A 14,462-nucleotide genomic window follows, 5' to 3' on the forward strand; every position below is an offset into this window, starting at 1 on the left:
TGTGTGTGTGTGGTGCGTGTGTGTGTGTGTGTGTTTGAATGGTAATAATTGCATGTATTTATTGTGTAGTATTATAGTATATTAATACATTTCTGTTACCAGATCACAGACATACAGACCCCCATCTCCAACGCCCAGCAGTGTGTCTATGAAGAGTGATGGATCCATGCATGACCCTCCAACACTGAACAGTGGACCAGCAGCACAGGATAAACCTGAGTGAGTTTTTGCTTTGTGGTGTGTGTGTGTGTGTGTGTGTGTGTGTGGTGTGTTTGTGTGTGTGTGTGTGTGCGCAGGGCCGACGGAAGGCATGGGCAATCTGGGCAGCTGCCCAGGGCACCAAACCACCAGGGCGTCAAACCACCAGGGGCACCACAAGTAGTGTTAATTTCGTCAGACGAGACGAGAGGAAATATGTTCGTCAACGACCTTTTTTTTCATGACTAAGACGAGACGGCAGTAATGTCCTGAAATACTGACTAAGACTATCTTAAGATGAATTATTGTTGACGAAAAAAGACGAGACTAAAATGTTTTGCATGAAATAAGAACTAAGATAAAATCTCTCTTCATTTTCGTCTACAAAATGAGAAGACAGAATATCTAGCTGTTACGTTTTCAAAATATTCGAATGAGTTCATACGCTAACAGCTTTCCTGTAGGCTAGTCGTGCTGTTGCTGCAACCCTTTGGCTGCAACACTAAACTACATGGAACAAGAACACTGGAGATTTCTGCCAGAGTTACCAACTAACTACCTAAGCTTTATGCCACAATGCTACATACCCAGAAGTTGAAGCTTCTCTCATACAAATTAACATCCACCAGAATGTCCAAGTTAGCTATGGCTAAGATGGAGAGTCTGATTGTGGAATGTGTTGTGTTTGGGCGCATATCGGCATCTAGCGAGGCGGAGTAAAACATTAATACTTTGGTCTACGACAGTGTTTCTCAAACTTTTTCAGTTTCAGGACCACTTAACTAACCCTAGCAAAAAAAAAAAAAGATTAGACCTACTTCAACAGTAGCCTATAATTAGTCTACACTATAGGCCTACTCACTGAACCACCTTGCTTATTGTCTTTGCACTTTGCTTATTGTGTGGATTCATACTGTATGATTTAAACTGGCATATCTTACATAGACAGTGTTGCAGAACTGTTTTTACATACAAGTTGGTTCAATATTGCAAACAACTCATCTATATTATATTTTACCACGTCTGCTCACGGACCACTTGAGATAGCTTGCGGACAACCAGTGATTCCCGGACCACACTTTGAGAAACACTGGTCTACGAATATGACAGTGGTCCAGTCAAATCTTTTACTGTCTATGGTCAAATCCCAGCCGAGCTATAACTGTAGCTCGACTTACTGTACCTGTGCATGTAAACATACTGACTGACAAAAAATCAGAATGAGTAATTATAACAGACAAGTAGCCCTGTGGACACACAATATTGTTGGAAAATTGAGATGTGTGAAACACTATTTGACTCAAATGGTAATCAGAAATAATTTGTTATAAAAAAAGACTAAAATGTGTTGACTAAAACTGACTAAGACTAAGATACCTTTAGTTTTCTTATGACTAAAACTAGACTAAAATGACGAGACTTTTAGTCGACTAAAACTTGACTAACAAAAATGATATTTGAATGACTAAATATGACAAAGACTAAAAAGGACATTTCGTCACAAGACTAAGACTAAGACTAAATTAAAAATAGGTGACAAAATTAACACTACACCACAGCGTGGCGAGCTATAGGCTACAACATATATTGTCAAATAATGCCATAGATATTGGTTAAATAACAGTCATGAAAGAGACGTTTAAAGCCTAGAACTGCAGAATACAGAAAGATGCAAACATGTTGAAAAAGGTTTCTCCCGCATATAATGAGGGTGCTGATCTTCAGCCTGAATCGCCAGGTTGCTAGCAGTGGAACGCAGAGGGGGCGACAATGTAATAAGGTAAAATCTGAATCTCACCATGTCACCGAATCAGTGGGAACCCTGAGCTTGTTTCCCCACAATAAGGCGGTCTTATCATATGGTGAGACAGTGACACCCGAAGTGCGTTCCTAATGTCACGTTTAAATGCAGACCTAACAAACGGCGTCTTATTCAATAGGTAGTCCGATTTCTGTTTAATAACCTGTAATAATAATATGTTAGAAAGCCTTACTGCTTAATTGTAGGCTACCGTTTTTCCGTGAGGCCCGGTCACAATTGTCCCGCAACATTTTTATTACTTTTCCGTGCGGTCCAGTAGCGCTGGAAAGTATCCCACACACTGAGTCCAGAACCGATCTGCACGCTGCAGCCAGGGGCTTCGGCGAAGGTAGCACACAGTCGAATGTGGCACACAGTCAATGAACATGGGGGCGACATATTCCTATTATGGCCAGGGCGCAGGATTGCCTTCTGCCGGCCCTGTGTGTGTGTGTGTGTGTGTGTGTGTGTGTGTGTGTGTGTGTGTGTGTGTTTGAATGGTAATAATTGCATGTATTTATTGTGTAGTATTATAGTATATTAATATCTTTCTGTTACCAGATCACAGACATACAGACCCCCATCTCCAACGCCCAGCAGTGTGTCTATGAAGAGTGATGGATCCATGCATGACCCTCCAACACTGAACAGTGGACCAGCAGCACAGGATAAACCTGAGTGAGTTTTTGCTTTGTGGTTTGTGTGTGTGTGTATCTTTGTGTGTATGTGTGTGTCTGCGTGTGTTGTATGTGGTGATGTGGAGTGTGCATGTGTGTTTGTCTGTGTGTGTTTTTGGGTTTGTATGTGGTGATGTGGGTGTGTGTGTATGTGTGTGTGTGTGTGTGTGTGTGTGTGTGTGTGTGTGTGTGTGTGTGTGTGTGTGGTGTGTGTGTGTGTGTGTGTGTGTGTGGTGTGCGTGTGTGTGTGTGTGTTTGAATGGTAATAATTCCATGTATTTATTGTGTAGTATTATAGTATATTAATACATTTCTGTTACCAGATCACAGACATACAGACCCCCATCTCCAACGCCCAGCAGTGCGTCTATGAAGAGTGATGGATCCATGCATGACCCTCCAACACTGAACAGTGGACCAGCAGCACAGGATAAACCTGAGTGAGTTTTTGTTATAGTGAGAGTGTGTTTGAACATGAATTATTACATGGTGGAGAATGTGTGTGTGTGTGCACCAGAGTGAGTGTATAAATGTCTCTGATTAAGCTCTCAACTGGTTGGGTATCGATCCAATACTGCTGCTAAATTGATGGTGCCGGTGCCAAAATGGTGCCATTACAAAACAAAATGCCCAAACCAATAGTTGAAAGTTAGCATGAAATTGATTTTTTCGAGGGTGACCCCAATGAAACCCAATTCTCCCTCACTACCACCCCACACCAGTCAATGCTCCTATAGCCTATAAAGGCTGGGAGAATAGACCTCTGAAGTTTGCCTCAAAAAGGCAGCCATCTTTGCCCACATAAGGAGATCCGGTATTATCGCACCTGTTAAACTCTTTACTTGTGGGAACAAAGAAGTCTGATATGCAGACGTGCATTCCAAAGTGGATTCAGACTGGAGTTTTTGTTGCATTTTAAAACAACCACGAAAACATTCTGTGCTTGTTTATTCATCCATTTTCCTTATTCCTTGTCATGGTTTGTGTAGTTTAGAGCTTATCTGACTCCACTGCACTAATATTTATGCTAACTGACTCTGTATGTGCTTATAGTGATTTGTCGACTGTTCAGTTGATGGGTGGAGTGCATGAACAGGTACTGAGTGACAGCATCAACAAAAACACAGGTGAGGATTATAGAAATAAACAACTGAAGCTGATACTGTACATGAAACAGGGAATTGTTGTCATACTGTATCCATATTGTTATGAATTCCGTTGCGTCTACAATGAGACGAAATTAAAACGTGCACCCGCATTACTCCATTGATCTGGAGTATATATTTGTATTTATATATTTGTTTCGATTGCATGTAATATAATGGAGGTGCACCGGCTTGAGGACAGAGAACACCGTTAAAAAGGTTAAATCTTTCAGCAAACATCAATAAACAGCACAGAAATGTTTGGGACTGAGAGTTATCTGTGTGTCAACGAGGTTAAGATTAACATTAAGTTCCCTCATTTTGGTAATTCAAGTTAAACTGCCAGAACTGTCTTGAGTGTACTCATTGTAGAACTGTTTTCAATGGCCGGACTGTGTAGCTCGGTTTAGCAGGTAAACACCAGATACTCATTGCATCTTAATTTATTCTCACATGAATGTACATTCCCTACAATGTCCGTGGGAATATTTTAAACAAGTAATGTTGGCTATGTTACTTTGACGATATAAAGTTAGCCAGTTAGCAACCTAATGAAGCTATCATTGAATATTAGCTTCCAGACAGATTTGTTGTCAACATTGGGACATCGAGGGTGAATTAGGTTGTTAGCATACACTGGGCAGTTAAGTAAACACAATTCCTTCAAATAATTAAAAAAACAAGCAGAACCCCATCTGAATGTAAAATGAAAGTATAACTGCTAGCGAGTTCGCCCATTGACTTCATTGATGTCAGCATGCTTTCCCCCACATGGGGGGCGGTAACCTTTCCGAACCTGTTAACCGACTGCATCTGTACCTGTAGAGTTAGGGCCTGTCCATAGTCCTTAAAACCAACATTTTCCAACCCCGGCCGTGCCGGCGACCCGGGTTCGATTCCCGCCCTGTGGTCCTTTCCGGATCCCACCCCAACTCTCTCTCCCACTCGCTTCCTGTCATTCTCCACTGTCCTGTCTCATTAAAGGCATAAAAAGGCCAAACAAAAAAAAAATCCACAAGCTTACTTGAAATTCAAGAGGTAAGAGAAATGTCCTAGGATATGCCAGGCATTCAGAAAGTACAAGTACAAGCACACCAAGAGACTCATTAATGTAAAATGTTGGCATTAAACAATCTTTTTTTTGCTATATTCAAGCTTGTGAAAATCATGGAGAAGGGACACACACCCAAGTGGAGGTGTTTATCAAATTAAGAATAGGGTAGCTGCACACTCTTTTTCTGTTTTAGTTACTGACGTGACTTTTTATTAACTCATTGAGTGCCAAAAACGTAATATTACGTTTTTCCTTCCCATGCATTCCTCCTACCTTTCCGTGAGCTGAATTTGGTTAGAGAAAATCAGTATTCTCTTCACAGGCTCCTGCTTGACTTCTACCCTGAGTTGAAGGAGCTAAAGGATAGTGAAGAATACAACAGCTGTCAGGTTGATTGAAAACTCATGAAAACGCACAATTTGGACATTTTATCTGGACATTTAATCTTAACACTCTGCTTTTGATGGTTGCCGCTTTGGGTTGAATCAGTGACACATGCACGTCAGGTCAAAACCAGGCCATTTTCGTGGGTTTATCACTAGGTGGCAGTCTCGCCAGGTTTCGCTAGGTCACTTCCCGGAAACCCTTCATATTTCACCAAAGACGCTACATCTCCATTTCTAGAAATAAAACAGGGATTTTGATAAAAACTAGCCACTGTTTAGCTTGGGATTTCTTAGGAACAGAGGCATGTAGAAATGAACGTTTTGTACACACTGAGAGCTTAAAGTCTCACCTTTCAAACAAGCCATAGTATGTGTCCATAGCTATAACATAGAACACGCTGTGGCTCTACAAAAATCATGAACAATGATCAAGATTGCTGGCACTCTGGGCCAAAGCTTCCAAAAACAGCGCGGCATTCAATGAGTTAAAGGTGTAACATCAGTCAGAGCTCACAGCCTTTATCAAGCTTCCAACATGAGTTGCAAGAGTAAGGGATGGAGTAGGTAATGGGCCCAAATTGACAAGTAGGATTTATTTTGCGGAGAGAATGTGCAGGACTGATCGGCGGTCATATTTTACACATCTAGTTAACATAACCTTCTCTATGCCAAACAGGAACTGAGGACCTGAGGGGAGTTATAGAGAATCACAAAGCCAGTCTGAGGAGGAAGTTTGAGAACATATCTGAAGGCATCATCAAGCCAGGAGCTGAGACTCTCCTCAATAAGATCTACACAGAGCTCTATATCACAGAGGGAGAGAGTAAAGGGGTGAATAAGGAACATGAGGTCTGGCAGGTAGAGTCAGCGTCCAGATCTCAAACCACAGAAGACACGCCAATCAAGTGCAATGACATCTTCAAGCCCTTACCTGGACAGAAGAAGCACATCAGAACTGTCATGACCAAAGGTGTTGCTGGCATTGGAAAAACAGTCTCAGTGCAGAAATTCATTCTTGACTGGACAGATGGGGTAGCCAATCAGGATGTAGACTTTATGTTCCTCCTACCTTTCCGTGAGCTGAATTTGGTTAGAGAAAATCAGTATTCTCTTCACAGGCTCCTGCTTGACTTCTATCCTGAGTTGAAGGAGCTAAAGGATAGTGAAGAATACAACAGCTGTCAGGTTGTGTTAATCTTTGATGGATTGGATGAGAGTCGGTTAAAGCTGGATTTCCAGCAGACCATGCTGTTGTCTGATTTAAAACAAACATCGTCAGTGGATGTTCTGATGACAAGCCTCATTCAGGGAACTCTGTTTCCCTCTGCACTCATCTGGATAACCTCAAGACCAGCAGCAGCCAGACAAATTCCTGTTCAGTATGTCGACCTAGTAACAGAAGTACGAGGATTCAATGACCCACAGAAGGAAGAGTACTTCAGGAAGAAAATCAGTGATGGGAGTCAGGCCAACAAAATCATCTCACACATTAAGGCATCCAGGAGTCTCCACATCATGTGCCATATTCCTGTTTTCTGTTGGATTGCAGCCACTGTACTTGAGCAGTTGCTGAAACGGAACTACACCCAAGAAATCCCCAAAACTCTGACTGAGATGTTCATACACTTTCTGCTCATCCAAACCACCAGGAAGGATCAGAAGTATCGAAGTGGAGATCAAGTGAATAAAGAGAACTTTCTAGAATCCCAGAAAGACATTTTGCTTAAACTGGCAGAACTGGCTTTCAAGAATCTTGAAAATGGACATCTAATGTTTTATGATGAAGACCTGAGAGATTGTGGCATTGATGTCAGTGAAGCCTCAGAGTCTGGCATGTGTACTGAAATCTTCAAGGAAGAATCTGTGTTTGATCAGAAGAAGGTCTACTGCTTTGTGCATCTGAGCATCCAGGAGTTTCTGGCAGCTCTGTTTGTGTTTCACTCTTACATGACTGATAATGTTCAAGCACTGAAATTCTTCATCAGTGAAGAACACAGAGATGGTTCCAGCCCCTCAACTGGATCATTCTTCCGGTCAGTGATGGGCTTACATTCCCAATATTATCCCAACCCCTCAATTATATCATACCTTTGGTCAGTGCTGGGCTTAAAATCACAAGATCATCTTCATGTGTTGCTTAAGAATGCCGTGGATAAGACTTTGAAGAGGAAGAAAGGACATCTGGATCTTTTCCTTCGCTTCCTTATGGGCATCTCTATAGAGAGCAATCAGATCCTTCTGCAAGGTCTACTAAATCAAATATACAGCACCTCAAAGAGCATCAAGGAAACATGCCAGTACATTAAGCAGCTCAACAGAGAAGATCTCTCTCCAGAAAGATGCATCAATCTTTTCCACTGTTTGTTTGAAATGAATGATCAATCCATGCACAAAGAAGTTGAGAAATACTTGTCATCACCAAATAACACCAACAAACAAGAGTTGACACCTGCTCACTGTTCAGCACTGGCCCACATACTTCTGATGTCTGAGAAGGTGCTGGATGAATTTGACCTGAAGAAATACAACACATCAGATGAGGGACACAGGAGACTGATCCCAGCTGTGAGGTGCTGCAGAAAGGCACGGTGAGTTTCTGATAGAGATGGATAAACATATTAATGATCTTATGAATAAACTTTTTTTCATTATTATTGTTAATGTTGATTATTGTTAAGGGTAACATTGCAGTAACCCAGTTATGTGCAAATGAGCAACTATCTGTAAGTTAGCTGTAAAAATATTTGTTGTAATGACACAATCCCATGGCCTAACTCCTTAAAACATGCTTTGGTGAGTCTTAGCTGAATAACAATGGAGTGGAATCTATTGTGCAGCTGTTATGCACAATGAGCTAAGATCTGTGCAGAAATTACATTTTCACAGGCTGTTGCTGAACTTTACATTAGAGCGTTGTGTTGAGTGTGACAGTATACTGTAAGGCAGAAACTCAGTTTCATATATAACTGACATTACAGTTTACAGTATATGACAATACATTTCCGTATTCATTTTATTTATTTATATTAATTATTCCTTCTTGTTTCATTAATGAGACATGATTTGGTTTTCTTTTGTCATACTGTCTTACAGACTTGCTGGCTGCAAACTCACAGATAAGTCCTGTAAGATTCTAGCCAGTGTTCTACAGTCGCAAAGCTCCCTGATAGAGCTGGACTTAAGTGACAATTACCTGGGAGATTGTAAAGCTCAGCTTCTTTCTAAAGGACTGTCTAGTCCCAACTGCAAACTGCAGACATTACGGTTGGTATTTCACATTTCTTTATGCATTTCCTGACAGTTTAAGAGAGCCATGTCAGCATAACAGTCAAGCAGTATGCCTACATCACTGTACTGTGGTGTCTTATTTTTGAGTAGCCAGGCTGACACTAAATAAGAATTGCTTTGGATTCTCTAAGTTCACTTTCAGTTTACAAAGGGTGCAACCAGCGGAAAAACTGTAAACTTAAGTCAGCAAGTATGTACTGTATCTCCATCAGCACAGCCATATATTGTGTTCAGAAGCAGTAACTGTCCTCCTCTTTTAAATCATGCTTTGGTGAATCATAGCTGAACTAGATTACCAACAATGGAATCCGTTGTACACCTGTTGTGCACATGAATGAGCTCAGATCTGTGTTTTCACAGGATGTTGCTGAACAATAAATTAGATTGAGATAACTGTGAGGAGTGTGGGAGCAAATTGTAGAGTAGAAGCTCTTTTTATAATGATACTTTATAATTACAGTATTCATCCATTTTATTTAGGGAGACTTTGTAAAGACTATCCCTCCTTTGTCATTAATGAGTAATAATTTGTAATATAATAATATTTTTTATCACAATGCCTTATAGACTTGGAGGCTGCAAACTCACATATAAGTCAAGTGAGCTTTTGGCTTCCTTTCTGCAATCACCAAACTCCCTGATAGAGCTGGACCTGAGTTACAATGACCTGAGAGATTCTGGAATTCAACTTCTTTCGAAAGGACTATCTAGTCCTCACTGCAAACTACAGACATTAAGGTCGGTGATTGGCATTTCTGTATGACCATGAATTTCTTGATAGTTTACATAGTGTATATTACACTCGTAAGTACAGCAATCAGCCTTCTCATAAACAAATCCAATTGTTTATCAAAGAAAATACACATTTATGTTTTCTAATACTGATGTCATCAGGATAGCCATTGACAATCTACATCAGTGGTTCTTAAACTGGGGGTTGAAGAAAATAAGTGATGTGGTCGAGAAATGATCAACATGTTTAAAAACTCAGATATTCAGTTGCCAAAGATATAGGTGTACATGTACAATTCAGTGGGCGCAGTCGGTTCATATGATCAAGAAGGGCAGCACCCTACTTAAAAAAACATCCACCCCAAAAAATAGTTCCTCCTCATTAGATAATTGTTGAATGTCAATTCATACTTATGTAACCCACCCAAGGTCACTAACAATACTATTCCCCCTTTCAAGTTCACCATTAAATGAATGAACGGAGGGAGGAGACTTTACAAAAAAAAAAAATATAACTTAAGTAAGTTGCTATGTAAGTTAATGAGAAGTTACAACCTTGCACAGGGTAAACACCAGCCAGTATGAAATGGTAGAATAAAATAAATATTCAGATACATACATTGCAAGTAAACAAGTAATTAATAAAGAAAGAAATTACAGCTAAGGGCGAGGATTATCATGGGTCTTCCCCAGAGGAATTACACGACTTGGCCACTAGTGTAAAGGAGAATCACACAGAGAAACACTACACACAAAGCAGAAGCCAGGTCACAGTGGCAATTCACTACATATCAAGCATAAGCCATAACATCTTGGCACTGCAAATCAATAGGCTACTCACTATCACCAGAGACTTTATAATGAGGAGACAGCGAGTGGAGGACTTGCCTAAAAGGACTTTGCTATCACTCCCAAAGGCAAGAGAAACCTCACACACGAAAGAGGTGAAAGGTCTATGACCCCCACCCTCCAAGATAACCCTTGGCAATGGCTGACATAAGCAAAGAGAAAAACCTCACCAAATAGTCACACACAGATGTACACAGGGACAGTACAGGAACAGAATGAAATAACAACAGCCATCTCATATGTGGAGGAACACCTTAGATCAACATAAGGACATCAGAGACTTATAAAAATGAATATCTTCTGATTCCAATACTCTCAAACCCTACTGCCAGTAATTCACTGGCATTTAACGAGGACATATTTTAGATTGTATGCAGCCTTTTTGACACAGGAGCACCAGTTATACATTGGATGAGTGCTAGTTATCCTCTGGAAAATAATAAATCAGTTGTTGTTCTGCCTCTTCCTCCAATGCATTTTCAAAAGCTCTTCAATCATGTAGGGGTATATACCATTACAGTATATGCCATTACATTAGAGTATTCATTCATTATATTTCTGAATAGGGAGAATTGGTAAATATTAGCCCTTTTTCATCATAAATGAGTAATAAATTGTATTTTGTCACGCTTTCTTACAGACTTGCTGCCTGCAAAGTCACTAACAAGTCCTGTGAGCCTGTGGCCTCAGTTCTGCTGTCTGTAAACTCCCTAATAAAACTGGACCTGAGTGAAAATGACCTGGGAGATTCTGGAGTTCTGCTTCTTTCTAAAGGACTGTCTAGTCACGACTGCAAACTGCAGAAATTAGGGTTGGTGTTTGACATTTCTTAATTGCCATATGTCTTGTCCCATTAGACTGTCTGCTTGTAGTGATACACTTTGACTTATTTTAAGGAGTCTCATTAAGACAGATTGACTTAACACACTGGCAGACAAATTTGCTTGTTTTTTTAAATAAATTCAATTTCAGAATGAGAAAGAAATCAAACTCTTTTTAAATAAAGTCAAATGATTTGATGAGAAAGTGCTTGGTAAGGCTCTTTACTGAAAACAATACCAGCTAGATTTCTTGATCTTGATATAAGATTAATATAAGATTAATATGACTTAGTTAGATTTTATTAGATAAACAGTTTTTGCAGTGCATGCTTATTTCAAGACATGACATGTGCCCTGAATTAAAATAATGTGGTATCTGTGGACAGCCCAGGCTCCAAAACAGCAGTAAAAACAACCTGGTCCAGCCTGGACCATAAAAACATAATAAACTGTTCCAGCCAATCACTGATGAGATGCGTGTTTACACAGTGGGTCCCAGTTAAGTTTGGACGGGATCCTTCATGAATCACGCACCCCATTTTCTCAGCAGAAATGGCACAAACTGCAGTTGACACAAACAACCACAAGGTGTCACTTGGGAGTTCTGCCACTACTATTTTGATGCGACTTGACTTACTGCTTCCATGGCCTTGGCGGGGGCACAGGAACTTAAATTGATCACGGTAGTTTAAGCTTACACTTGACAAAACATTCTAATAAGAAAATGTAGATGCAATTGTTGTAAAATGATGCAGCTCCTTTAAAAAGCACCGTCTTAGGGATGGAGAGAGAGAAAGAGAGGGATATGTGTGTTAGAACTTAGATGCGTGTGGAAAAAGTAGACGTGCTGTTGAGACTGGAGCTAGTCATATTCAAAATAATGCAAAAAATAAATCCACAGATAAAACCAATTATCCTCATTCATTGCAACCTCAGCATGCCTGCTTGCCGACGTTTAAACAAAAACGATATCAAGCACCTTTTGCGTTTGAACAGCTGGACAAATTATTTAGCTAATTGATTATAGCCTGTACACCAGCAATTGTTGAACATTTACCTGTACAAGTACATTGACAGTAGCCCAGCCTAACAGCATGTTGTAGGCTATAGGCCTACTGTAGAAATCTCACTTAAATTGCAACCGCAACATGCCTGCTTGCCGACATTCAAACGACAACGAAAAAGATATCAAAGCAACAAGAGGGTTGAGCTGAATGACACTGAGGTTTAGACACTGAGTTTTTGAAGTTAAGAAATATTTTCGTATAAAAAAATGGCATTCTTCAATCTCCTTCACTGACGCCTATGGAAAAGGCTTAACGTCCCAAAACAACGATCAATGATCATCAAATTTCTCTCTCATATTGCTCCTCATAACCATCTATAAAAAAGTGTTTTTTTTTTTCTTTTTGAGCACGTCCGAATTCCAGGACATAACGCACGCACGCAAAACGGCCTATGATTTCATTGCTGAGTTTGCGGCAAAGCAAGAAAATGTTTTTTTTTTCCTGAGTCAGGATATGGTGAGTCAGTGCCATCTATTTGTCCAATGTTAGCCTACAGACCAGTAGCCTACATCTTATCAATAGTTTGAATGTCGTGTGTGTTTCTGCTCATTGACAAATACCGTTCAGCACAATGATTCATGCCCAATTAATTCCCCCTGTTAAAGTGTTCGCCTTTGTTACACTATTTGGTTTCGTGATGTAGCCTATGATAAACACCATATGGCCAAATATGTGACTCAGCTAATGTTATAGGCTATACAATTGAATTTCCCCTCTTAAATACAAGCTGATGTAGCTTATTAGACTAGGCTACTATTAAAATACACCGACGATAGCCTTGGCTATGTGTAAAGTAAGCTATCGCATGATTTCATGCACGTAAGTGAAAAGGGCCTTGCATCTGTCAAGTTCAAGACAGGGCCTCGCATCCCCTTTGCGACGGCCCTGCAGCTCCTCCCTAAGACAGCGAGGAAAAAAAAGTTAAAATACGCGATAAACCTGGGAAAAGTTGACAGGTTTGTTTTAGGGTCCGGTGATTATTTGTGAAATTGTGCAAACGACAGCCTTTTCAAGGCATTTCAAGGAAGGAGTCGTAGCATGCAAGCTACCAAATTGACCCAGTAGCCTAAGGCATCAATAAATTGTTGGGACTGGGGAGGGTCATGCGTTTCTTCATATACTTTTTATACATTTTTCATCACTTTGGAGGGTCATAGAAAAAAGATTTGCTGGCGAGGGAAGGTCACGTCTTTTTTGACTAACCCTCCCAAAACTCCTCCGGTAGCCCCTTAAATAAATAACGAACAGTCCCTAATTGATTAATAGCCTGTAGGCCTACACCAGCAATTGTTGAACATTGACCTGTAGAGGACATTGACAGTAGCCCAGCCTAACAAGCAAATGTTGCAAAAGACATCAAAAGACGCAATTAATCAGAAATAAATAATGTAATCTGCATCGCTTTATTTAACAAACTGCAAGCAACAAGAGGATTGAGTTGAGGCCAAACCCAAGAGCAGAGCTTATCTGTTAAGGCAGTCGATAGGATATAGGACGATAGAAGATGCTTTCTGAATAGCATAGCGAAGACGGCTCATCCTAGCCTGACGAGCCAGACCCACATTAAAATGTAGGGTCTGGGCACTCGCCGTTCGCAGTGCTCAGTCCGAGGGGCGGGATAATCAGTTGTCTTTCAAATTCCCTCTGCACGCAATAGGACAGCGGCAGCGCTATGAGTCGTTTACCACCAGCGGAGCTAGTTAGCTAGTTCAAACGTTTGCCAACTTAATAAAAGCTTAACTCGTGTCACACTGTTCGCCAACAGCAACATCCATCTTATTTGTTTTCAAGTAGCAGGGAATTCAGGCCAAACCGTTGCAACTCTGCCATCAAGCCCACCTAACGACTCTATACACGATTTCATTGGCCTGATTGAGTTTCGATTTCTGGAGCTCACAAGCCAACGGAGAGTTGCTAGACTAGCCCTGGCAGCAAATGTAATTTGCTGCCGCTAGGGGCGCGTCTAGATTTCTAGGCTAGGCTCATCCCATACCCACCCCCCACTTCCTGTAGCCTACCATTATGAAGGCCTGTAGCCTAAAACGACTCGTTGCCGTTTTGGGACATTAAGCTTTTTCATGTTAAGCCCCCCTCCCCCATCCCCTTCTATCACAAGCAGTGGGGGAGCGCGGGGCACAAAGCAACACTTTTTGGCTTTGGCTAAATATTTCTAAAATCATTTGAGTTTCACTAGTCACATGTTTTAACAAGCAACACTTGTTATTGAACTAGATAACAGACGTGTGTCGAAAATTGACTTTATTTTCCATACAGAGAAATAACATATGCAGAGTCTAACCAAGGTCAATCTTGGCAAAAAAAAAGCCCTCAAACCTGAAAACATGAGGCAAAACTGTAAAACATCACAAAACGAACTGAACTAACACGCGCATATTTTGTATTGCAATCAATATTTTGTATTGCAGCCTACAGTTGTAACACCG

The 14,462-nt window shown here is 40.7% G+C and overlaps 1 protein-coding gene across 12 annotated transcripts in view; it reads left to right on the top strand.

The window, feature by feature from the left end:
• Positions 1-14,462, top strand: part of LOC125297521 (NACHT, LRR and PYD domains-containing protein 12-like) — a 99,448-nt gene that overhangs the window by 75,700 nt on the left and 9,286 nt on the right. For 10 of the 12 annotated variants that reach the window (XM_048247888.1, XM_048247890.1, XM_048247891.1 and 7 more), the window contains 8 exons: positions 103-219; positions 2,561-2,677; positions 3,000-3,116; positions 3,730-3,803; positions 5,938-7,849; positions 8,355-8,525; positions 9,117-9,287; positions 10,771-10,941. In XM_048247888.1, coding sequence (XP_048103845.1) covers positions 103-219; positions 2,561-2,677; positions 3,000-3,116; positions 3,730-3,803; positions 5,938-7,849; positions 8,355-8,525; positions 9,117-9,287; positions 10,771-10,941 — 2,850 coding nt within the window. The remainder of the gene's footprint in view (positions 1-102; positions 220-2,560; positions 2,678-2,999; positions 3,117-3,729; positions 3,804-5,937; positions 7,850-8,354; positions 8,526-9,116; positions 9,288-10,770; positions 10,942-14,462) is intronic. The other 2 variants (XM_048247895.1, XM_048247900.1) reach the window with 1 other exon arrangement.

The sequence above is a fragment of the Alosa alosa genome, chromosome 7, assembly GCF_017589495.1.
Source record: "Alosa alosa isolate M-15738 ecotype Scorff River chromosome 7, AALO_Geno_1.1, whole genome shotgun sequence".
NCBI lineage: Eukaryota > Metazoa > Chordata > Actinopteri > Clupeiformes > Clupeidae > Alosa > Alosa alosa.